This window comes from Capra hircus, chromosome 4, assembly GCF_001704415.2.
Source record: "Capra hircus breed San Clemente chromosome 4, ASM170441v1, whole genome shotgun sequence".
Lineage (NCBI taxonomy): Eukaryota > Metazoa > Chordata > Mammalia > Artiodactyla > Bovidae > Capra > Capra hircus.
The window spans coordinates 42,728,184-42,752,248 of record NC_030811.1 but is presented as its reverse complement, the minus strand read 5'-3'; the positions used below and the strand labels follow the sequence as shown (position 1 = coordinate 42,752,248).

General features: G+C 43.5%; 1 protein-coding gene across 7 annotated transcripts in view; it reads left to right on the top strand.

Annotated features, from left to right (window-relative positions):
- LOC102187025 (cytochrome c oxidase assembly factor 1 homolog) overlaps positions 1–24,065 on the top strand; it is a 98,477-nt gene that overhangs the window by 72,578 nt on the left and 1,834 nt on the right. For 3 of the 7 annotated variants that reach the window (XM_005679338.3, XM_005679341.3, XM_013963396.2), the window contains 3 exons: positions 19,462–19,513; positions 20,868–20,967; positions 22,991–23,139. In XM_005679338.3, coding sequence (XP_005679395.1) covers positions 20,883–20,967; positions 22,991–23,139 — 234 coding nt within the window. In that variant the 5' untranslated portion in view covers positions 19,462–19,513; positions 20,868–20,882. Of the gene's footprint in view, positions 1–11,239; positions 11,261–19,461; positions 19,514–20,867; positions 20,968–22,990; positions 23,140–24,065 lie in introns of those variants that run through there. The other 4 variants (XM_018047005.1, XM_013963398.2, XM_018047006.1 and 1 more) reach the window with 2 other exon arrangements.

The window sequence follows — 24,065 nt, the reverse complement described above, 5'->3', positions numbered from 1 at the left end:
TGGATACTATTTCTTGGGTAGTTAGGGTATAGGAATTATTTTTTCCCAGTTTAAACTTGTGTAAGTTTTGTTTGAATGCCTGTTTTCAGTTCTTTTGGGTATATACCTAGGAGAGTAGTTGCTGGGTTATTTGGTAATTCTATGTTTAACATTTGGAGGAACTTCCAAACTATTTTCCCCAACAACTTTACTTTTTATATTTTCATAAGCAGTACATAAAAGTTTCAGTTTTTCTACACCCTTACCAACAGTTGTTGTTACCTTTTTTTTAAGTATACTTAATATACAACATTCTGTAAATTTAAGGTATATAGCATATTGATTGGATTTGTTTTTATACTGTAATGATAGCACTGTTTAGCACCTTTGTCAATCACATAATTATCATTTCTTTAAGTAGTTAGATAATTAAGATCTAGCCTCTTAGCCAATTTGATTATGATACAATAGTGTTAACTATATTTACTATACTATTCATTAGATATCTAGGACTTTTTGCTACTTGTTGTATGTTTGTGCCCTTAAGCAATGTAGTCTGTCCTATTCTGCCATCCTAAATTCCCTGGTAACTACCAATTTCCTCTCTGTTGTTTAGAGTTTGGCTTTTTTAGATTCCAGATGTAAGTGATGACATATTGTATTAGCCTTTGTCTTTGGTTTATCTCACTTAGCATAATGTCCTCAAGGTCCATCCTTTATCTCACTTAGCATAATGTCCTCAAGGTCCATCCATGTTGTCACAAACGGTTAGGTTTCCTTTCTCAGGCCTAAATATATTCCACTGTGTGTTTATGGTATATATACATACATGCATGCCTACCATATCTTCTTTATCCATTCATCTGGGGACAAGAACTTAGGTTGTTTTCCTGTCTTGGCTTTAGTGATAAGGATGCGAACAGATCGTCCCTGGTGGCCCAGAGGTTAAAGCCTCTGCCTCCAGTGCAGGAGACCTGGGTTCGATCCCTGGGTCGGGAAGATTCCCCTGGAGAAGGCAGTGGCACCCCACTCCAGTACTCTTGCCTGGAGAATCCCATGGACGGAGAAGCCTGGTAGGCTACAGTCCACGGGGTCGCAAAGAGTCGGACATGACTGAGTGACTTCACTTTCACTTTCAAACATGGGTGTACGTATATCTCTTAAATTTTCATTTCTTTGGATATATACCCAGAATTGGAGTTACTGGATATTTTGGTAATTCTGACTTTTTTAACACTTTATTATAATGTATCATGGAGAAGGTATCTTTTGATTGAATTGTTTAGAGATCTATGAGCTTCAAGAACTCAGATGTCCACATTTGGAAAGTTCTCTACCATTGTATCTTTAAACAAGCTTTCAGCCCTTTCTCTGTCTCTTCTCTTGGGACTCCCATAATACATTGTTTATTTCTTGTCATGCTATCCCATAAGTTCTATAGGCTTTCTTCTTTCTTTTTCTTCTTTTTTATTTTCATGCCTCTCACTGGATACTTTCAAATGACCTGTCTTTGAGTTAATTGATTGTTTTTTCTGTTTGATCTAGTCTGCTGTTGAAGCTTTTGTTGAATTCTTTAGTTCAGTGATTGTATTCATCAGCTTGAAAATTTGTTTGGTACTTTTTAAGGTTTTCTATCTCTTTGTTATACATCTCATTTTGTTCTTGTATGATTTTCCTGATTGCATTAAATTGTTTATGTGTGATCTCTTGTAGTTCTCTGACAATCTTTATAATAGTCTTCTGAATTCTTTGTCAAGTAATTTATCTATCTACATTTTGGGGGGAGGTCAGTTACTGGAATTTTACTGCTTGTGTGTGTGTGTGTTTGGTTCATTTTTCCTTGTTTCTTTCTGACAGTTGTAGCCTTGAATAGGTATCTCTGTATTCAAAGTCTGTGAATCTCCGTATTCATAGACTTTATGGACTGACTTCACTAAAGAAAGACCTTCACCTCCAGGTAGGGGCCTACTGGACTGCACTGTAAACTTGGGTCCAGTGGTGCAAGGTGCCAAATATATGGCATCTCTAGGCCCCATGGTATATGGTATCTTGTTAGTTCAAGCAGTCGGTCTGCTGCACTGATAACTGTGTGACCCTTGCTGAGAGGCAGAGGCAGTCCACTGTGGTTGCAAAGGCTCCTGAGGTCCTCAGCAGTGCCTGTAGGTCCAGCAGTTAGGCACCAGGACAGGTGGTGGTGATGGTGGCCTGGTGTGGCCAGAGTTGGCGGGATGTACATGCTTGAGTGTGAGGGCTGCTGAAGGTGCCTGTATGGGCAGGATTGGCTGTAGATGTGCAATGGCAAGGCCAGAGTATCAGGATCTGGGGTCAGCTCTAGGAGACCTGGCTGTTAGAGTTTACTTGTAAATCTGTAGGACCTAGATACAGGGGCATGCATAACTTTGGGAGCTGATATCTGGAATCTGGGCTTCCCTGGTGGCTCAGTGGTAAAGAATCCTCCTGCCAATGGAGGAGATGTGGGTTTGATCCCTGGGTTAGGAAGATCCCCGAAGAAGGAAATGGCAACCTACTCTAGTATTCTTGCCTGGGAAATCCTGTGGACAGCGGAGCCTGGCGGGCTACAGTTCATGTGGTGGCAGAGAGTTGGACAAGTGTTGGACTAAACGACAACATCTGAAATCAAAGTGGTTGGGTATAGGGGTGTGGCTTCTGGGACAATCTTGGGCACATGTGACTGCAGGCCAGTGGCAGGAGTTGGGCCTGCTCTGGGTGCCTGAGCAGCTGTGGGGACCCGGGCTGTCAGCATACACTTGTGTGGCTTCAGGGCCTTGCCACAGGCATGTGTGTGGCCTTGGAGGCTTGTGACAGGAACTGGGGCCAGTGGCCTGCAGGGGCTAGCTGCCAGCATGTGAAGCTGTGCAGACCAGTGACAGGAGTCACAGTCTTATGTGGGCCTTACCTGTTGATGTGCATGTGTGTGGCTGCCAGGACTAGCCATGGGGCAGGCTGGTGCCTTGCTTTCATGCAGCAGTAGCAGCCAGAGTTGGCTGCTGGTGAGGATCCTGGGCTCAAGCAGGTTGGGGTAAGGAATAGGGAAGGACATGGGCTCTGCTGACTGTAAATATGAAAAAACCTATGGGTGAGAATCTCAGTGGTGAAGCCTGCAGGGGGTCCACAGTGGCTGTACTGGCTACTGGTTTTGTTAGCTGTTAAAGCTACCGGGGTCCTGCCTGGAGCCATCTGCTGGGGTCCACAGTGAGGTCCTCAGGGATGAGGATGCCAGATCTGCAGTGTCTACAAGGCCTGTTATTGTCCTCAGAGATGAAGGCTGCTGGGATCCTCTGCAGATCAGGCCCCTGGGAACTGTGTTACTCCTGCCACACGACTAAAGCCCTGGCCCTTCCTCCCTTTCTGAGCCCTCTCTATACAGGCCAGCTTTGCTAGTCTCTGGTGGGCTGAAACTGTACCAGGTCCTATGTGCAGTGCCCTGGAAGGCTGGGAAATCTGGTCACTCACCTGCTTCCCTTTTCCTGGTAAGGAGAACTCTCTCCCATGGGGAAGTTCTTCCCTCTTGGCACTGAGCAGTGCAGGCCTGGGGATGGGCTGGTAAAGGCAAATCAATCTTTTTACCTTTTTTGTGCAGTTATTCTCAGGCTTTTTCTTCTACTATGTTGCTGATGGTTCTTAGGTGACTCCATGAACTCCCCAGGAGCTATTTTCTTTTATGGATAGCTGGCTAATTGTTCTTTGTTGGGAGATGGAGGCTGAGGTCTGTTACTGTGCCTTATTGTTGATGTCATCGTATGTTGTGTGTTTTTTTTTACCATGCATGCGTGTGTGTACACACGCACACGCATGCACTGTTTGGGGAGGAAAACATTTTATGTGCCGAGAATTATTCAGTGTGCAATATTTAGGATCCAGACTTCTCTTGCTCAATATAGTGTTTCTAAGAGTACGTCATGAGAAACGCTGGACTGGAAGAAACACAAGCTGGAATCAAGATTGCTGGGAGAAATATCAATAACCTCAGATATGCAGATAACACCACCCTTATGGCAGAAAGTGAAGAGGAACTAAAAAGCCTCTTGATGAAAGTGAAAGAGGAGAGTGAAATAGTTGGCTTAAAGCTCAACATTCAGAAAACGAAGATCATGGCATCTGGTCCCATCACTTCATGGGAAATTGATGGGGAAACAGTGTCAGACTTTATTTGGGGGGCTCCAAAATCACTGCAGATGGTGACTGCAGCCATGAAATTAAAAGATGCTTACTCCTTGGGAAGAAAAGTTATGACCAACCTAGATAGCATATTCAAAAGCAGAGACATTACTTTGCCGACTAAGGTCCGTCTAGTCAAGGCTATGGTTTTTCCAGTGGTCATGTATGGATGTGAGAGTTGGACTGTGAAGAAGGCTGAGCGCCAAAGAATTGATGCTTTTGAACTGTGGTGTTGGAGAAGACTCTTGAGAGTCCCTTGGACTGCAAGGAGATATAACCAGTCCATTCTGAAGGAGATCAACCCTGGGATTTCTTTGGAAGGAATGATGCTAAAGCTGAAACTCCAGTACTTTGGCCACCTCATTGGAAGAGTTGACTCATTGGAAAAGACTCTGATGCTGGGAGGGATTGGGGGCAGGAGGAGAAGGGGACAACAGAGGATGAGATGGCTGGATGACATCACTGACTCGATGGACGTGAGTCTGAGTGAACTCCAGGAGATGGTGATGGACAGGGAGGCCTGGCATGCTGCAATTCATGGGGTCACAAAGAGTTGGACACGACTGAGCGACTGAACTGAAGGTTTATTCTCACTTGTTCATTTTCATTGCTGTCTTATTCTCCATTCTTATTTGGGGCCTGTTATAAATAATATGGCTATGAACATTCTTGTGTGTGCTTTTTGATGTATGTGTGTATGTTTTTCTGTGTATCTTGGAGTGGGACTTCTGAGTTATTGGGTATGTACCTGTACACTCTAATAGATACTGTCAGATAGTTGTCCATGGTGGTTATACTCTAGCAGCAGTGTATGAGTGTTCTGGTTTCTTTGAGGAGATATGTGTAAAGCTTTCACATGTTTAGTAAATATGTGGTAGCTATTTTTGTTTTTATGAGGATGACTCCTGGATGCCTTACTTATCTGCAGGAACTGCCTGTGTTGGTTCCATCCACTGCAGTAGGGAATTCAGGTAAGGGAGAGCTGGCATGGGGAGGAGAGGTAGGGAAAGGAGCTCACTTGGGGATATGGATAAGTGTTTAAGAGAGATTTAGTTTAAGCCCCCAGGGATGCCTGGCCTAGAGATAGAAGTTTAGGAATCTTAGTAGACCAGACTCAAGTCACTGAATAACGTCTTAGGTGAAGATTTTGATGGGAATGGAATTTGGTGAAAGAGGGGAAATGGTGTATGTTAGTTGGTTATGACCATCATGACAAAACACAACAGCCTGGGTGGCTTGAACAATAGAAATTGATTTCCTCACAGTTCTAGAGGTGTAACCAGTTTTGGTTTCTTCTGAGGCCTCTCTCCTTTGCTTGTAGATGGCCACCTTCTCCATTTGTCTTCACTTGGTCCTTCCTCTGTTTGCCTACGTGTCCCTGTACAAATTTCATCTTATAAGAACACCAGTCATTATTGGATTAGGGCTTACCCTAAAGACCTCATTTTAACTTAATTACCTCTTTGAAGTGAAAAAGAAAGTGAAAGTCGCTCAGTTGTGTCCGACTCTTTGTGGTCCCATGGACTTCTCCAGGTCCATGGAATTCTCCAGGCCAGAATAATGGAGTGGGTAGCCTTTCCCTTCTCCAGGGGATCTTCCCAACCCAGCGATCAAACTCAGGTCTGCATTGTAGGCAGATTCTTTACCAGCTGAGCCACAAGGGAAGCCCCAAAGTACTGGAGTGGGTAGCCTATCCCTTCTCCAGCTGATATTCCTGACCCAGGAATCGAACCGGGGTCTCCTGCATTGCAAGTGGATTCTTTACCAACTGAGCTATCAGGGAAGCCCTAATTACCTCTTTAAAGACCTTATTTTCAAATACAATTACATTCTGAGTATTAGGTCTTCAATATAAGAGTGTGGTGGGTGGGCCGTGGGAGGGCAAGTTCTGTCCATAACACAGAATAAAGGAGAATGTAGGATGGCTAGAGGATGAAAGATTGACGTGAGAAACTGAAGGGGACTGGCCAGAGAGGTAACAGGAAAGCAGGTAGAGAACTGAGTTTGTGCAAGTAAGTGGAGGATTTCAGGGATAATAGAGGAGACCAACGCCTCCCAGATTTGAAATCATCTAATCCCCCATAACAAATTATTTTACTTTCTTTTTATAAAATGGGAGCTTTTAATAGAAATGCTGAAGTAAATGTTTTATAGGGTTGCAAAATAGTTATGAATCAGTCTATTATTTGAGGTTTTGGATGCTGGAAAATAGTTACCTTCTTTCTGTGTTTTCAAATCTTTGGAAGAATGGTCTTGAAATGTATTTTGTTCACACAGATGAGACACCACAAGTAGTCAGATTTAGGAATCCTTGTTGTTCAGTTGCTAAGTTGTGTACGACTCTGTGACCCCATGAACTGCAGCACGCCAGGCTTCTCTGTCCTTCACCATCTCCCTGAGTTTGTTCAAACACATGTCCATTGAGTCAGTGATGCCATCCAACCATCTCATCCTCTGTCACCCCCTTCTCCTCTTGCTCTCTATCTTTCCTGGCATCAGGGCTTTTCCAGTGAGTTGGCTGTTTACATCAGGTGGCCAAAGTATTGGAGCTTCAGCTTCAGTGTCAGTCCTTCCAATGAATACTCAGGGTTGATTTCCTTTAGGATTAACTGGTTTGATCTCCTTGTTGTCCAAGGAACTCTTAAGAGTCTTCTCCAGCACCACAGATTGAAAGCGTCAAATCTTGGGCAGTCACCCTTCTTTATGGCCCAACTCTCATATCCATACATGACTACTGAAAAAACTTTAGCTTTGGTTATATGGACCTTTGTTGGCAAAGTGATGTGTCTGGTTTTTAATACACTGTCTAGGTTTTTCATAACTATTCTTCCAAGGAGCAAGCGTCTTTTAATTTTGTGGCTACAGTCACCATCCACAGTGATTTTGGAGCCCAAGAAAAGGAAGTCTGACACTGTTTCTACATTTTCCCCATCTATTTGCCATGAAGTGATAGGACCAGATGCCACGATGTTAGTTTTTTGAATGTTGAGTTTTAAGCCAGCTTTTTCACTCTCCTCTTTCACCTTCATCACAGAGTTCTTTAGTTCCTCTTCATTTTCTATCTTTAAAGTGGTATCATCTGCATATCTGAGGTTGTTGATATTTCTCCCTGAAGTCTTGATTCCCGCTTATGATTGGTCCAGCCCAACATTTCATGTGGTATACTCTATATATAAGGTAAATAAGCAGGGTGACAATATACACCCTTGATGAACTCCTTTCTCAATTTTGAAGCAGTCCATTGTTCAATATCTGGTTCTAACTGTTGCCTCTTGTCCTGCATACAGGTTTCTCTGGAGGCAGGAAAGGTGGCCTGGTATTTCCATCTCCTTAAAAATAGTCCACAGTTTGTTGTGATCCACACCATCAAAGGCTTCAGCATAGTCAGTGAAGCAGAAGTAGATGTTTTTTTGGAATTCCCTTGCTTTTTCTATGATCCAGCATATGTTGGCAATTTCATCTCTGGTTCTTCTGCCTTTTCTAAATCCAGCGTGTACATCTGGAAGTTCTTGGTTCATGTTGAAGCCTAGCTTGGAGAATTTTGAGCATAATCATGCTGGCATGTGAAATGAGTGGAATTGTACAGTAATTTGAACTTTCTTTGGCATTGCCTTTCTTTGGGATTGTGGGCACCACTGAGTTTTCCAAATTTGCTGGCATAATGAGTGCAGCATCATCTTTTAACAGCATCATCTTTTAAGATTTGAAATAGCTCAGCCGGAATTCCATCACCTCCATTAGCTTTGTTTGTAGTAGTGCTTCTTAAGGCGCACTTGACTTCACACTCCAGGATGTCTGGCTCTAGGTGAGTGACAACACCATCTTGGTTATTTAGATCATTAAGAGCTTTATACAGTTCTTCTGTGTATTCTTACCGCTTCTTTTTAATATCCTCTGCTTCTGTTAGGTTCTTGCTGTTTTTGTCCTTTATTGTGCCCATCTTTGTTTGAAATGTTCCCTTGATATCTCCAATTTTCTTGAAGAGATCTAGTCTTTCCCATTCTGTTGTTTTCCTCTTTTTCTTTGCATTGGTCACTTAAGAAGGCTTTCTTATCTCTCCTTGCTATTTTTTGTAACTTTGCATTCAGTTGGTTATATCTTTCCCTTTCTCCTTTGCTTTTTGCTTCTCTTTTCTTAGCTATTTGTAAGGCCTCCTCAGACAACCACCTTGCCTTCTTGCATTTCCTTTTCTTGGGTATGGTTTTGGTCATTACCTCCTGTACAGTATTGCAAACCTCTGCTCATAGTTCTTCAGGCACTCTGTGTACCAGATCTAGTCCCTTGAATCTATTTGTCACCTCCACTGTATAATTGTAAGTAAGTGTTAGTTGCTCAGTCATGCCCAACTCTTTACCACCCCATGGACTGCAGCCCACCAGGCTCTGGTGTCCATGAGATTTTCCAGGCAAGGATACTGGAGTGGGTTGCCATTTCCTTCTCCAGGGTATCTTCCCAACCCATGGATTGAACCCGGTCTCCTGCACTGCAGGCGGATTCTTTACTGGCTGAGCTACAAGGGAAGCCCTTATATAATCATAAGGGATTTGATTTAGGCCATACATGAATGGCCTAGTGGTTTTCCATACTTTCTTCATTTTGAGCCTGAATTTTTCAGTAAGGAGCTAGTGATCTGAGCCACAGTCAGCTCCAGATTATTTTTTTTAATTTTGCTGACTGTATAGAGCTTCTCCATCTTTGACTGCAAAGAATATAATCAGTCTGATTTTGGTACTGACTGTCTGGTGGTGTCCATGTGTAAAGTTGTCTCTTGTCTTGTTGAAAGAGGGTATTTGCTATGACCAGTGTGTTCTCTTGGCAAAACTCTGTTAACCTTTGTACTACTTCATTTTGTACTCCAAGGCCAAACTTGCCTGTTATTCCAGTTATCTCTTGACTTCCTACTTTTGCATTCCAGTCCCTTATGATGAAATGGACATCTTTTTTTGGTGTTAGTTCTAGGAAGTCTTGTAGGCCTTCATAGAATCAGCTTCTTCAGCATTAGAGGTTGGGACATAGCCTTGGATTACTGTGATGTTAATGGTTTGCCTTAGAAACGAACCAAGATCATTGTCATTTTTGAGATTGCATCCAAGTACTGCATTTCAGACTCTTGTTTTCTGTGCTGCTGCTAAGTCACTTCAGTCGTATCCAACTCTGTGCGACCCCATAGACGGCAGCCCACCAGGCTCCCCCGTCCCTGGGATTCTCCAGGCAAGAACACTGGAGTGGGTTGCCATTTCCTTCTCCAATGCATGAAAGTGAAAAATGAAAGTGAAGTCACTCAGTTGTGTCCGACCCTCAGTGACCCATGGACTGCAGCCTAGCAGGCTCCTCCGTCCATGGGATTTTCCAGGCGAGAGTACTGGAGTGGGGTGCCATTGCCTTCTCTGTGTTTTCTGTGAAAGCTACTCTATTTCTTCTAAGGGATTCTTGCCCACAGTAGTAGATATAATGGTCATCTGAATTAAATTCACCCATTCCTGTCCATTTTCGTTCACAGATTCTTAAAATGTCGATGTTCACATTTTAGGAATCCTAGTTTACTGTTTAAAGCTTTCTCCCAAGACTCTTTTTTATCTTTTCTAAATTCTAACTGCATGGTAGTTTTGAATGCTGAAAGTATTTGTGAAGAGGTTTACGGGTAATGATAAATTCTGTGAAGTCAGTCTGCTGCGTGCCTTGTCCTTCACCCTTGTTATTTTGCTTCCTATCAGACATCTGTTGCCTTCTTTGCTTCTCCACTACTACCAGCTCGGCTTCTACCAATTGCCGTCATCTTCAGTGTGGACTGCTGCAATAGACGTGTAATTAGACTTTCTCATTCCTTCTTTCCCTTCTAGAGAAGTCTAAAAAGTACCCCCCAAAACAAGACCTGATAGAAATCTTCAGCAGTTTCTCATTATACCTGGAATAAAATTCAAACTCATTACCATACCCTACAAAGCTTTGTGTGGTAAAGACCCTGCCCACCCTTGTTTACCACACTCGTTTGCTTCCTGCTGCTTTGAACAAACCAAGCTGATGGGTGCTCTAGGGCCTTAGCCCTTCCCTTGGTTTTCAGATTACTCCTTCACTCGCAACGCAGAACTTGGGAGGGAGGCCTTCCCTCACTCCACAGCTAAACTTGCTCTTTTCCCGTTTTCATACTCTAGCATGTCACGTTTATGTTTTATGTATGTAAGTAAGTGAGTAGCATAGTTTTGTAAGGAACTGTCAAACTGTCCTCCAAAGTAGATGCACACTCCCACCAGCAATGGTTGATCCACATCCAGGATTTAGTGTTGTCAGTGTTTTGGATTTTAGTAGTCCTAATAGATACATAGTGGTATCTCATTGTCATTTTAATTTGTAACTTCCTAGTAACATTTAACATTGAGTGTCTTTTGAATGCTTATGTCATCTGTATTTATTTTTGTTGAACTGTTCAAAACTTTTGCCCATTTTTAATTAATTCATCTTCTTAATGAGTTTTATGAGTTCTTTGTATATTTTAGATAAAAGTCTTTTATCAGATATATCTTTTGCAAATATTTCCTCCTAGTCTGTGGCTTGTCTTCTCGTTCTCTTGACACACTATTTTTTACAAAAGTATTCATCATTAACTAAAATAGTCTTATTGTTTATTGTATATCTCCTTCCACTACAGTGTAAAATCCACAAACAACTGTCTTGCTTTCTACTATATTTCCAGTGCACAATATGGTGCTGGGTATTTTGGATGACAAATATTTGTTGATTGAATGGATAACCACTGTTAACATTTTTAGTTTGTTTTATTCTTAATGAAAATGGTATTAAGCTGATTTATGTTCTTCCATCATCTTATTTAAAACTCAGTTTCAAAATTTTACCATTTTATCTTCAAAATTAAGGATAATAGCCACTTGTAATAGTATGAGATGAATTTCCACAATGACTCAGATTAATTGGTTTAAGACATCTAATTACTGATCTATACTTGTTTTGCCCTCTCAGGAGCTATACAGATTTATTCTCCAAGAAGTTGTCACAGGGTTGGGCAGTGAAAACAGGAGAATGTTTGCCTCAGTCCCACAAAGCCTTATGGAAGGAATGCCGCCTGTTAAGACACTGCAGAGTCTCAGTATGTTCAAATATGTATCTATACATACACACATTGAGCTTGCAAGGTTCAAAAAAATTATTCAAATTCCCTGTTCTCAATTGCTTTTTTGTTAATTGGATTTGTTAAAGATGGGAAATGACATGTTGGTCTCCTACTATGGTGATTTTCAGTTTTTAAAATTTTATCTCTAGTTGTTTTTGGCTGTATATTTTAGTGTCCTTTGCCACTAATTTTTATAACTATTATAGTTTTGTCTATTTTTATCCCAAGTAGTGCTTTTTGCCTTGAACTGACTCTCTGTTTCCACTCTGCTTTGTTTTTGTATGAATATGCCAAGTCTTCTGTTTTTAAGCCTTTCATTATATTTTAGATTGTTGCTCTTAAAAATAATGTAAATTTGAAAGAGTTGATTTTTTAAAAATCCTTTTAGAAAAGCTTTTAAACGATGTTTTTGTGCATAACAAACCATCTCGAAACTTAGTGGCTTTAAGCTAGAACTATTTTGTTAACTCTCATGACTTATAGTTGGGATAGCTGGATAGCTCTTCTGTTCCATGGTTATTCAGCTGGTACTGCAGTCATCTGGTGGCTCACTAGGACTAGAATGTCCATGAAGGCTCATTCACGTGGTTGTTGGTGCCTTGGTGCAGGGATAGTTCTTAGGACAGTGGGGCATACTGTCTGTTTATCTGTCTGCCTACTATCTCGTCTCAGTCCTCTCCCTTACCAGTGGCGTCTTCACTTATTCTTTTTATGTGATCTCTACAGCAGGGCAGAGTAACTGTACTTTTTATATGATGGCTTGGAACTCCCAACAGTGCTGAAGTGAAAGCTGCCAGGCCTCCTTAAAGCTGAGGCATAGAACTGCCACAGGGTCAGTTCGGCCTCATTCTGTTGGCTGAAGGAGTCCTAGAGCCAGCCCAGATTCATGTCAAGGTGTGAATACCAGGAGGTGTGGCTCACTGAGGGCATCCTGGGAGCCTATTTACCACAATATGATAGTCTAAACCCTTCACATTTATTATTTTAATTGACATGATATTGTTCTTAGGGCTCAGACTTTTACTTCCTTTAGTGAATTTGCATATGCTTTTAATTCTATTAACGTCTGTATCAACATCAAGAAGAATAATAGTACTTGTATTCCAATTTGGCTCAGATGATAAAGAATCTGCCTGTAATGTAGGAGACCTAGGTTCTGTCTCTGGATTGGGAAGATCCCCTGGAGAAGGGAAAGGCAACCCACTCTAGTATTTTTGCCTGGAGAATTCTATGGACAGAGGAGCCTTGCAAGCTGCACCATGGAATCAGTTATGATGATTGGGGGCTTCAGCATAATATTACGTATGTTTTATACGTATTATGTGGAATTTTAGGCCATGTTGTAAATTTGTATATTGTATATATCTTTTTAAAAGTTTTAGATGTTTTCATTCATTTTGTAACTGCATAAACAATAATCTTTTAGATCTAATTAATTGGATCTAATTAAATCTAGATCTAATTAGATCTAATTAATTGCATGCTGTCTTTCCTAATACACTTTTTTCCTAGATAATTTGGGTTTATTTTTTGATAAAATGTAATATATCTTTAACTAATGTTTCAGGAAGGCTATGTAGGTTATGTAACATCTGGATTCTTTCCAAATATATAATGACTTCCTCTGTCTTCACACAGTTTGATTGGCTCTAAAGTTTTTGTTTGTTTGTTTTTGGCCATACCACTGACTTGTGGGATCTTAGTTCCTTGACCGGGGCCCCTAGCAGTGAAAGCGCTGAGTCCTAATCACTGAATTGCCGGGGAACTCCTGGTTTTAGAGGTCTTGGATCACACTCAGTGCTTCCCAGGAGTTTATTGTTATTATTCTTTTGTCTTGGGAAATTTATTGTCATTTATGGGTACACTGTTTTAGGGTACTGGGATTTTTTTTCTCCCCCTGTAATGTAAAGTTTTTGCCAGTGAGGGTTGGTGAATAGATCTGGAAGATGGTGTACATTTTTGTCTTTTTTCAGTTTTGTTTTCTTCTAGTATAATTCTGTTTTGTCTCATCTTCAGTTTAATAGCAGTTATGATGATCAGGCTTGTTAGATCTTAGTTCTGAAACTGGCATTTGTCATATACTCTATTTTTGCTCTTTTATTGTACATTATGGGAAAACTTTTGTGGACTTTTGGCCACACCACCCAACATGTGAGATCTTGGTTCCGTGATCAACCAAGGATCAAACATGCAGCCCATGCATTGGAAGATGGAGTCTTAAGCACTGGGCCCCGGGCCAGCCCCTGGGAAGACTTGATGTAACTTCCTCATTATGAAGTCAGCTTTTCTGGTCATGTTAGTTCTGTTGTTTTTCTCCAGCGCTAATGTCAGGGTGGCTCAGATGGTAAAGCGTCTACCTGCAATGCGGGAAACCTGGGTTCAATCCCAGGGTCGGGAAGATCCCCTGGAGAAGGAAATGGCAACCCACTCCAGTATTCTTGCCTGGAAAATTCCATGGATTGAGGAGCCTGGTGGGCTACAGTCCATGGGGTCACAGAGAGTCGGACACAACTGAGCGACTTCACTTCAATGTCAGGTGTGCTGTTGCATTTTTGAGTTTCCTTGGGCTCTTACCTGAGTTTCTTCTGTTTCCTTCTTAGCATGATGTCTCTTTAGTGTGTTCTTAGTCACTCAGTCGTGTCTGACTCTTTGTGACCCCATGAACTATAGCCTACCAGGCTCCTCTGCCCCTGGGGATTCTCCAGGCAAGAATATCAGAATAGGTTGCCTTGCCCTCCTCCAGGGGATCTTCCCAACCCAGGGTCTGAACCCAGGTCTCCTATATTGCACGCGGATTCTTTACTGTTTGAGCCACTAGGGAAGCCCGTCTTGCTTGGTTCTTTCAATAACTAAGGATGTGTCCAAATCAATGTCTTCATATTATTTTATTTCTTGGAGTAAATTGTTGCCAGTGCCAGTCGTGTCTCTACTTGCTGTGAAATTTTACTGACTAGGATTGTAGCCTCTGAATGGATACAGAAGAACTTCTGGATAGGGAGGGAATCGTGGCTGTCAGGGCTCACCCAGTGTGAGGCTGGCTGCCTGTTTCCTGATTGCTGCAAACCCAGGAACCCTGGGCTGAGGGTGGAGAGGGGTGAAGGGCTACACCTTCTTCCCATGCACTTCCTGGCAGCTGTGTTCTTACCCTTCAGAGGTAGGTGGAGCTGCGGTTGGCCATTGAACTGTGTCTTTCTTCACACTAGTTAGTGGAACTTTCTCCCAGATTTTAGTAATATGTTACTGTCTGAAGTAGGCTCTGCTTTGTCTTTTCTTGTGTGTGTCTTTATAGGTGTTTTAAATGGGATTTAAAAATTCATGTCAAGTCGCCTGGTGCCCTCTTAAGCTGTTTTTTTTTTTCATCCTATATTTCATTATTGTTTAAAAAAATGTGAAGGAGCTTTCTAGGTGGCTCAGTGGTAAAGAATCCGCCTGCCAGTGCAGGAGACGCAGGTTCAATCCCTGGGTCAAGAAGATCCCTTGGAGTAGCAAATGGCAACCCACTCCAGTATCCTTGCCTGGAAAACTCCATGGACAGAGGAGCCTGGCGGGCTGTAGTCCATGGGGTCACAGAAACAACTGAGCGACTGAGCACAGTCCTTTTTATTGGCACCAGGATCTCTTCCAGGTAGTAACTGTTTCCCTGGAATCACTACCAGGTACTTGGATCTCTTATCAACATTGGACAGCCTTTTATCAGCATTCCTAACTCACCTTAACCCGGGGGAAAGTTGCCTCCTGCCAGGTGCGTTCCTCATGATTATCCTGAGTTCAGAACAGAAAGTTTTCTTCTAGAAGCACTTGGTTATTCTAAGACTCCACAGTCAAAACTGGTTAGAAAGCTTAATTTTTAAAATGCTTACCTTCTTAGTCTTTTAATTCAGGGAAGGGGTTTAAACAACAGAAATTCATATTGTCAGAGTTCTGGAGGCTGGGAGGCCCAAGGCCAAGGTGTAGGTGGGCCTCCTTCTGAGGCCTCTCTCCTTGGCTTGCAGGTGCTCCCCTTGCTGCCTCTTCACATGGTTTGCTCTGCACACCTGCATCCCTGGTGTCTCTTCCTCTTCTTATGAGGATATTAGTCATAATGGACTAGAGCTCCACCTTCCTGGTCTCATTTTAACATGATCACCTTTTTTTTTTCCCTTTCTCATTTTTATTGAGGTGTAATTGACAAATAAAATTGTCAGATATTTATAATATACAACTGTGATGCTCTAATATACATAATGTAAACACTATAAGTGGTTCCCTCTAACAAATCCATCACTTTTATTTATTTTTGGTGAGAATATTTATTGTCTTTTAATTTAAAAACATCTTTTAATCACATTTATTTGCATGCTGCTATATTTTTGGGTTTTTAGCCTCTTTTGTCTCCCTCATCTCAAATATGCTACATTTCATTCTTTTGAAGTTTGGCCCCAGTTTTCTTTTTTGCTAGTCACACTTCTTTTCTTATATTTTATTTTTTGTCTATTTTTGGTCTTTTTTGGTCTAGTCCTTCCTTGTTCTTTCACTCTATTTCTTACTGTCTTAATTTTTTCATGTCTATTTTCTTAAGTCAATGTCCTCCCCTCCTCTGCCCTCTCTTCCCCTCATGGTTTGATTTTCTAAAGGCTGGAAGGATGTGTAGTCCTCCAAGAGTGGCAGTATTGTAGGCAGTGTCATTCAGCAGATGGGAAGACCTGCCTCTCCTCCTTCCAGTATTTTCTGAGTCAGTGTTCTCTCTCTGTCTTGACCCCTGAAAATGATGACTTGGGGATATATTGACATGTGACCTTTAGAGTGGTTTTTGGACGGCACATACCACCTGTGTGAGCATCTGATTATTCTGAAATCTATGATCTGTAATGTGTGTTTTGTCACTCAGTGGAAAGACCATGGCTTGCAGGGTTGGACAGATGGATGTTATAGCCCTTCTCTGGAAGAGCTACATGACCTTAAGCTGTCCTCAAGGGATTCTGATGTGCAGAGGTTGAGATTGCAGCATGAGACTGCTTCCCTCCTTCCAGCTCAGGTGTTTTTCTGTGGCTCAAACCCTCAGGAGTTCTTCTGTCCACCCCGCTGGTGAGACTTCTGCAGACCTCCTTCATCTGCAGGGGCTTGAGGGGAGCAGCCAGGAGGTAGTTTCGAACCCTCTGCTGGCTCTCGCAGCTGTCTGACAGATCGCCTTTTGATTCTAGAAAGGGGGTCAGTACTTTGAAACCACTGGGGCCCAAGTACTCTTTGTGCGTCAGAGCAGAGCTATTAGGTTAGTTCCACCTTCCTGTGACTAACCATCCCTTAGTTTTCAAAATGAGTTGCAACCCTTTCCTCTTGGTTAATTGTAAAGCGGAAAAAAAAAAAAAAAAAAAAAAAAAAAAAATCGAGAAGATCCCCTGGAGAAGGAAATGGCAACCCACTCCAGTATTCCTGCCTAGAGAATCCCCATGGACAGAGAGGAGTGTGACGGGCTACAGTCCTGCAGTTGCAGAGTCAGACACAACTTGGTGACTAACCAATAAGAAGAGTAATTGAATTTGAGTTTCTTGGGAGATTTTCACTTCGTTAAAAAATCTTCAATTCTTATCAAACACTTAGATATAAAATGTCACCTTCTTGGAGGTAGCCTAAAGTCTGTCTCTAGTTTTACAGAGCTTTTTGGAATTTTCTTGTGAGATTAAGGGCTGCTGAATACTTTATTCAAAAGTTAGCCAATGGGGCAGGGAAACTGAAGCTGGGTAAAAAGGAGCAGAGACTGAGCCCCCCTTTCTCCCATCCCAACCCCTTCTCCTTGCTTGGACACAGTCAGTGGCTCCCTGGAGACCAGGTGGATCATGACTGCCTTAGCGCCCCACGGAGTCAGAGTAGCCCAGTTGAGCTACCGACTAAGTCCTTACTATTTGGGTCACTTGTGAGATTCTATTTATGCTTTTTTTTTCTTGGACTGCAATTGTGGTTTTGATTATGATATTTTATAAAAAGATCTAGGGGTGCTGTTTGTAACACCACCCACTTGAGAGATTGCCTTTCTGAACACGTGTGGGAGAAATAGCAGGTATGGTATCAGGAGGGTGGTGTTCCTCCATGGACACTCTGGACCTTGTAGCTACTTAGGCTCCCTTTTCTGCTGAGCAGATAGGATGCTTGGTGTCACGACTGTGGCCACCTTGAGGAAACGGCTAGTGCATGACAGTGTGTGGTTTGGGGTACTAACTTTACCCCAGCTTTTTCTTCTTAAAATTGTTTTCCATTTGTCTTCATTTCCTTATCCATCTATTTACTTCTCTTCTGACATGTAATATCCTTGGTAGCCCCATCATTCTTTTTAGAAGTTGGTATATAAATTAGCAAATATATAAGAACTGTCCTAAATATTTTAAGAAACCGTCCTTTTGATGGACTCTTACCACTCTGGTCTGAGCTGTAGGCTGGGCTGTTGCAGAAGTCACCTGTCTGGTCATGCCCTATCCCATCCCTCTCCTTCTTTCTGCAGCCCTTTCCTGCAGAGTCAACCCAGCCACACAGGGTAGACGCCTCTCTGAGCAAATGCCTCCATTTCTAGACCCATTTCTCATGGTTCCCCTTCTGTACTTCTGCAGCTCTGCTTCTGCCACTCCGCCCTCCCTCTGCTTGTCATTTCTGTGAACCTGAAGCCCTCTTCCCACCCCTTCATCTCTCTCCGCTCTGTGTCGGTTTCCTCTGTGAAAGCAGGGCAGACCACTTCCTGGGTGCTACTTCCTCTCCTGCTGCATGTGTTGGGTCACAGTAACTGGGTTGCTCACCCACAGGGGCCTTTGTGCAAATTAGAACAAGGTACTGCCTAGGACTTCCTACTACTGGACACCTATCTGATAAATGTAGGCGTGCAGGCTGCTTACTCTGTGAGAGGCGCCCTGAGTGTGCGGGGGTGGTGGGTAGAGGGGTGTGCCTGCCTATGCAGGCCCCGTGTTGTAACTGGTGGGAACTGTCCACCCCCAGCACCATCAGTCTGGCCAGGGCAGGCCCTCAACACCTGTTTGCTAAGCTAAAGGAAGAACAAAAGTGTGAATTCATGCCATGCTGTTATCTGAAAAATAGCAGGGAAAGCACACTTGACAAGGCTTTTGCACTGAATGTGACGAATATGTTATAATGCTGAGACGTATTTCCCCCCCCCCATCTCAGTATTTCTGAAATGACAGATACCTTAGTCAGTGGACTGTGGTAGGTGAAGACACAGCCCCTGGAGCTGGACTACTTGGGTCTGAATCCCAGGGCTACCACTCACACACTTATTTGTGAGATTCTGGGCATTTTACTTAATCTTTTTATGCCTCAGTTTTAACAATAGTTTGTTCCTCTACTTCCTGGGGTTGTAGTGAGAGTTCAATGGATTAATATATGTGCAGTGCTGGCTCAGACAGTAAGGCGTCTGTCTACAATGCGGGAGACCCGGATTCGATCCCTGGGTCGGGAAGATCCCCTGGAGAAGGAAATTGCAACCCACTCCAGTATTCTTGTCTGGAAAATTCCGTGGACAGAGGAGCCTGGTAGGCTACAGTCCATGGGGTCGCAAAGAGTCAGACAAGACTGAGTGACTTCACTTTCCTTTCACTTTAGAATATCACCAGGCAGATAGTAAATAGTAAGAGATATGAGTAGTAGCTGTTAGCAGCACCATTAAAGGCAACATAGACACTCACTATATTGCTGTTTCCTTTTAACCCCGAAAAGCTGTTTTAATCCATGGAGCACAGCTTACATGGATAAACATGCCCTGTCAGTAGCTGCGGACTGGCCGCGTTGTGTGTGCTGAGGTTGAACCCTCTCTTGCCCACACCAGTTTCTGGTTTGCTGCCAGAGAGTATGCACAGTATGCTGACAGGAAACCAGCAGGCTTTGTTTTTTCTTCTTAATATAGCGAAAGAGAAAGAGGGGAAAACCAGATAAGGCTCATTTTAGAACTTAACTTCTCCAAAGCTTAGACTGGTAATAAGTCTTAGCTATGTAAAACTATCCACCAAAGAAAATTGTATTTGAGAAAGTGATTATGTATCCATTAATTCATTCACTGCACTAAGCAGCTTGTCGGATTTTAGTTCCCTGACCAGAGATTGAACTCAGGTTCTTGGCAGTGAGAGCCCGGAGGCTTACCCACTGGACCACCAGGGAATTCCCTGAGAAAGTTATTCTAATGTAAAGTTTTTGTCTGATTGCAGGGCAACCTTCCTTAGATGGTTTTCAAGGAAACTGGGCTACGAAGTGGCAAAGGTAATGACTGTTCTGGGGCCTAGCTCCCCATCTGATGCCTCCTGGTGTCCTCAAGTTAGACAGTAGATGGATGTCTCTCCCCGGGTTCCCCGGGTCCTCACTGTTCACTTGTGGCTGGCTGCAAGACCACGTCAGGGGTGTGGTGGGACTTCTCTGAATTGCTTTGGACTTTTCCTCCTGTCTCGGGCTCGCTTGAGAAACGACAGCTGTGTAGGAAGCTGTGCATGACTCCTGCTCACCGCCACACCCTGTTGAGCTCTCCTTCGCGTTAAGCAAGATCTGACTAATGCATTCTTTGGAGATGCTCTGCCTGTTTTCATCATGAGACTAAATGTATTTTTATTTCCCTGGATCACACTACTGTAATTGAGTTTACCCTCCACTTTGAGAAATATCCTTACCCTACCAGAGAGCACAGCAGAGACTCCCACGGCATTGAAGGACACTGATTTGGAGTTTTGGTACCCTTTCCTTAGTTGAACAAAACAGTATATGAGTAAACAATATAGGGATGATCTGAAACTTCATCTTTTTAAATTCAATTTATCTAAACCCTGAGTTTGATATTTCTGTGTAGAACTGGTCAACTTCAGTGCTGTCAGGGGGTGTGTTTAATGACCAGTTCCCAGAAAGAGTATCTACATGAGGAACTTTCTCCAATAGGCCTTCTTCTGAACCTTCAGGATTCATTTACCTTCAGGTTGCAGAAATGATAGGCAGGCAGCTGTTCTTACTCTCCATCCCCTGGAAGGTGGAGGAGCAGACGGTGGGAATGTGTTCACCTTGACTCAGGTTGGTTAGCGGAGACACTCGCTGATCTGAGTCCTGTGCAGTGGGTTTGGTGCACTGAACTTGCAGAGCTGGCTCCTCTCCATCTCTTCATTCAGCCTGAAAGTCACGGCCAGTTTCCTTATCCAGGGGGTGGGGCATTTCTCAAAATATGAAAGAAAGCAGCCAGTGACTGCTCTGGCCCGCTTGTAGCCTTACAGGACCAGCTATTGCCACAAAGGGAGAAGCTTCCTGTTTACCAGCCGGCGTGAGACAAAGTGGTTGTGCTTCCTGGCTGTGTGGGACTTGGCACGTGGGCCACATTCTGTCCATCAGGACGGCAGGGCTGAATGCCTGCTCTGTGCTCAGCCCTTGCCCCTGTGGCCCTGGTCCTGAATGCAGGCCACCCTCCGGAGGGCACTTTCACTTGGGCTCCAGAACTGGCCCCGGCCTTCTGAAAGGGAAGGCGGCCTTGCCTCCTTTCTGGCTTCCTCCTTAGCTTTCCCTTCCCCATGGGGCCCAATCCAGGCAGAAACCTTGGCACGAACCTGAATCTCACCATAAATTCACATCTTTTGTTCCTAAGTCTCTAGGAAGCAGGATGCCAATGCCTCTGGGGAAACAGATCTTTTTCGCTGGAGTGGCAGCTAGTGGGGGCTGCGCCATTCTGTACTACCTGGTCCAGAGTAAGTATCTGGTGAAGCGCCCACGGCAAGGCCGCCTCTTAGTTCTCTTGGCCCCTTCCTTCATCAAAGGAAATACTTCAGATGCTTTCAGTAGATTAGAGAAAGAAGGAAAGGGCTATTTTGAGCAGCCAGTACACCATTCCACTGGCTATAGCTTCCTTCTCATCCTATAATCCCAGTTTTCCCAGGAGCCACAAGAACAAATAAAAGGAACAGGACTCATTTGCATAAGAAGCCTTATAAAAGCAAGATGGGCTTTCACCCCTGTGCACACGCAGGGGATCCATCAAGATTTCTGAGATTATGTAAAGAACAAAGGAAAGGGGGCTACCAGATGGTTCCCAGGTGTGGAAAACTGGCTTTCTCCAGTGTCCTCAGCCTGTTCACCCTGTCATTCTCTGCTGTTCATTTAGTGGCTGACGGGACACCTTGAGCTGGGGACTGGGGCAGGAGCAGAAGATAAAAGCAGAGTCCAGGCTGGCAAAATCCTGACAGATGCGACTTCCAGCCCCACTGCACCTAAATTTGAATTTGTAAAGCTAGACCACGATTATTGTGAGCAGCCGAGACATTTAAGGGCATTTCAGTGCTACTGGTTGCGAAGCAGCAGCAGGCAAAGACTGACTTTCTTTGAAGGTCTTTTATGCCTGCCCAGCTTGGCTCCTCACCCTGTTACTTCCTGCCCTGACATGAGCATCACCCACAGCCAGGCAGATAGCCTCAGCCCCTCTACTCGCTCCTCCCCACCTTCCTTCAGGGCTGACCCCTGGGTCTAGAGGTGGCCAGGGATGAGCATTCCCAGGGATAATTCAGACTGGAATGGCTCAGCACCCCTGCCCCTCTGCCAGAGCAACGGAGGCAGAACGTGACAGGAATGAATACATTTTCAGGTTGAGGGCCTGGCAGCCTTTCCTTCTGAGCGAGCTGGGGTCAGCTGATAGTGATAGTCCAGTGGGCACTGTGACCAACTGCCTGGGTTGAATCACAACTCCCAACTCTGGCCTAGCTGTGTGACCTTATGGGGGAGTTGGTTTTCTTCCTGGACCTGAGTTATCTATGTGATGAGGGATAATATTTAGGGCCTCCATGTGAGGTTGTTGTAAAAATTAAATCAATCTCACAGCTTGTGAGATACGGAGTAATTGCTCAGGGAAGGTGGTCTGGATTACCACCTCTGCTCCTCCGTTTGTCATGGCTGAGACCTTGGTTCAGGCCTGCAGCCCTCTCCTGGAAGGCCATCCTGGAAGGGCATTCTCCTCGACCTCTCTAGGCTCAAGCTGCCTTTCCCGTCCATTACTGTGATCTGGCCTACAAGTCTTTCTTGTAGCCACACTGACAACCATACTGGAGAAGCTTAGCTTCCTTTGGTCTCTCCCTGAGGAGGCTTGTCGTACCTGATGCTTTCAGGGAAGTGCTTCCTGGAATTCCCAGTAGCCTTTGGGCCAAGGATACCTGAGGCTGAGAGCAGTTTATCTACATGAAATGTTGGCATAAATCTGTAAACTTGACAAGTTAGCATTTTCATGTCCTATTGACCTAAGGGTTTTGTTTTTGGTGGTGCAGTCTCTCTGTATTTTGCTGGTTTATCAGAACCTTCCTCTTAGTGGAAGGAGTAATGTTCAGAAGTCAAGTTAGATTCTGGCCCCAGCTCTGCTTCAGATTAGCCGTGTCACCGAGCAAGTCATGGAATCACGGGACATAGAAATAGAAAGAAAGTTAGAGAAGGTCTGAGCAGATGCCTTATGTGAAGAAGACAGGCAGTGAATGAGGTGAGGAAATAAGAAATGAAGTTGACACAGAAAGATCAAATACCATGCTCAAGGTCACCTGCCATGCCTCTACAGATGCTGACTTCCTATGTTTTAGTGTCTCTAAAATGGATGGATTAGATAGACCTTAATAATAATTCCACCTGTTGATTTCATGTTTGTTTCTGTTTTCCATGCTGTACATGAATTGTGTCATTTAACTTTCTACAAGTTCAGTAAAGGAAATACATGTAACCCCTCTGTTTTCCACTTAGAAATGTTTTCCAGAGCTTCTTATTACCAGCTGGCCCTGGAGCAGCTGCACAGCCACCCTGAGGCACTGAAAGCTCTGGGCACCCCTCTCAATGTTCACTACCTCCGACTCACCGACAAGTACAACTTTGTGGACATCGCCGATGCAAAGGTAACCTGCTCCCACTGCAAACTGTAGGCTGGGTGCCTACTGGGTTGAGGAAGGCCTGCTGTAATCTTGGAAGGGTCTTGGAACAAGCTGGAGAAAAAGGTGTGAGATGGGAAAATCCACTATGTAAAACTGCCACTAGGTGTTACTTAGCACCTTAAAAAAAAAAAAGCATTGTGGATTAATTGCACATAAGTTTTCTTCATTTCCGGGGAATTGATGTGGCAAGGAAAAACCTATTTGTGCTCAGGTCACCATCTTGAACTGAAGGTTGTCGAGAAATGATCAGTGGTGGTTTGCCAGTATTTCAGTTTTGCACTTGAAAAACTCCAGTTTTAAATGTAAAAGCTTCCATGCAATGCCAGTAAATTTTTTCAGCTATCTCACTTTTATAGTTCAACTGATAAAACTCAACTGAATATAAAAAGCATTTTTTTCCTTCTGTCTAATATGTTAGAGGAATGATTCTAAGTTGTGTGGGGAATACAGAGACGACTTTGAGGGAGTTTCTGGCTGTGGTTCCCTCTGCCAGTGTGTTCTCAGCGGAGGTGTGGCTGGGAGAATGGGCTGAGTGAGGCAGTGAAAGGGCTGTGATGTCATCCTGTGAGCTGTGTGCTCGATTCTGCGACAAGCAGGCAGCCTGGAGTATTTGGAGGATAAGAGTGAGCTGATCTGACCTAGTTTATTTTTGTTCTTGTTGTTTTATTAACTTTAACAGGAACAGTTTTACTGGAATTCTCCTAACTGCAAAAGCAATTTGTGCTCAAGTATTCTGCTAAAAATAGTCAGTGGTTTAGAAAAACTTTCAATTGATGTCTAGTTGAATTTATAGGATTAGTCCAGTTTGTTGGCACGTAACTCTTCATAGTCTTCTCCTATGATTCTCCATCTGTCTGTACTAAGAGTTGTGGCTCTTCCTCTTTCATTTC